Source organism: Pundamilia nyererei, unplaced genomic scaffold, assembly GCF_000239375.1.
Source record: "Pundamilia nyererei isolate P.nyererei 1_Seehausen unplaced genomic scaffold, PunNye1.0 scaffold01874, whole genome shotgun sequence".
NCBI classification, from domain to species: Eukaryota; Metazoa; Chordata; class Actinopteri; order Cichliformes; family Cichlidae; genus Pundamilia; species Pundamilia nyererei.
In genome coordinates, this window is record NW_005189275.1 from 1 (window position 1) to 1,061 (window position 1,061).

Consider the following 1,061-nt stretch of genomic DNA (forward strand, 5'->3'; position numbering starts at 1 on the left):
GAGCTGGCTTCGTCGTCGAGCCTTAGCATGTTCGCTACAGGGGTCACCAATGTGGAGGTATGTAATAACGACAGGAGAGGTCTCAGTGTCTCACTCCAACTTTATTAACTGACTCTCAGAACTTCACATATAGTAAGTGCCAAAATCTCCATCCCAACACTTCCCTTCAACTTGGGTGTGAGTGGAGCCACCTGGTGGTCCGCCACAGTGTCAGTTTTGCAAAGAACAAAAGGAAGCTGATATTTCACTCCTTTGTACTTACACTGTGCTTATAAACACTAAAATAGCAGCTTTAAAAATGCTTCTGTTCACAAGGACGATGGCATTTTACAATAATATAATGCAGTGGATAAGGAGTGGGACTAGAACTAGATTCTGAATGTAACAAAGATTGGCCTGAGTGATGTCAAACTGAAGTATTTCACTCAGGTGTGTTGAAGACTGTAGAGAACTTTTCATTCACCCTTCACACTCCCACTCAGTGTCTTCTCCAGGATCTCACATCTGATTATTATCTTGACTAGTCTGCATATTTGAGGCCAAATGTGTTGCAATATCTCAAAAACTGAATCACTGATCCAGGCATAAAACTGAAAATAAAAAACGTTTCTACATTTTGTCTTTCTATGACAAAATGTAGAAACGTTTGAAAACGTCAAACGTTTGAACATTTGACTGATGAAAAGCTCACCATTTTCATCAATGATGAGTGGATCACTGTACTCTGTGTAGTAGACTGGGTGTCCTCTTCCTCCTCTGCACCTGTAGAGTCCTTCCTGTGAGACACTGATTTGTCCTTCTGAAGGGAACTGCATCTGCATCTGAACAGCATCTTGTGTGGTCAGAGGTTCAGATGAGTTCACATCTCTGTACCAGTAGTATTTCCATCCAGATGATGAGTTCACTGAGCAGCTAAGGGTCACACTGCCCCCTACTGGAATGTCTCTCACATCAATAGTTATTTGGGCCTTTGGGTGATCTGCTGTTGAGTTTAAACAAAGACAGAAAGAAAATAGATATTACACCACACACAGGCCAGGATTACACTACCCTGATGTTAT

At 41.8% G+C, this 1,061-nt stretch overlaps 1 protein-coding gene across 1 annotated transcript in view; it reads right to left on the reverse strand.

Moving 5' to 3' along the window:
• Window positions 1-691: 691 nt before the first annotated feature.
• LOC102210425 (uncharacterized) overlaps window positions 692-1,061 on the reverse strand; it is a gene marked incomplete at its 3' end in the record, with an annotated part of 2,132 nt that continues 1,762 nt past the window's right edge. The window contains exon 3 of the mRNA XM_005755555.1: window positions 692-982. Coding sequence (XP_005755612.1) covers window positions 692-982 — 291 coding nt within the window. The remainder of the gene's footprint in view (window positions 983-1,061) is intronic.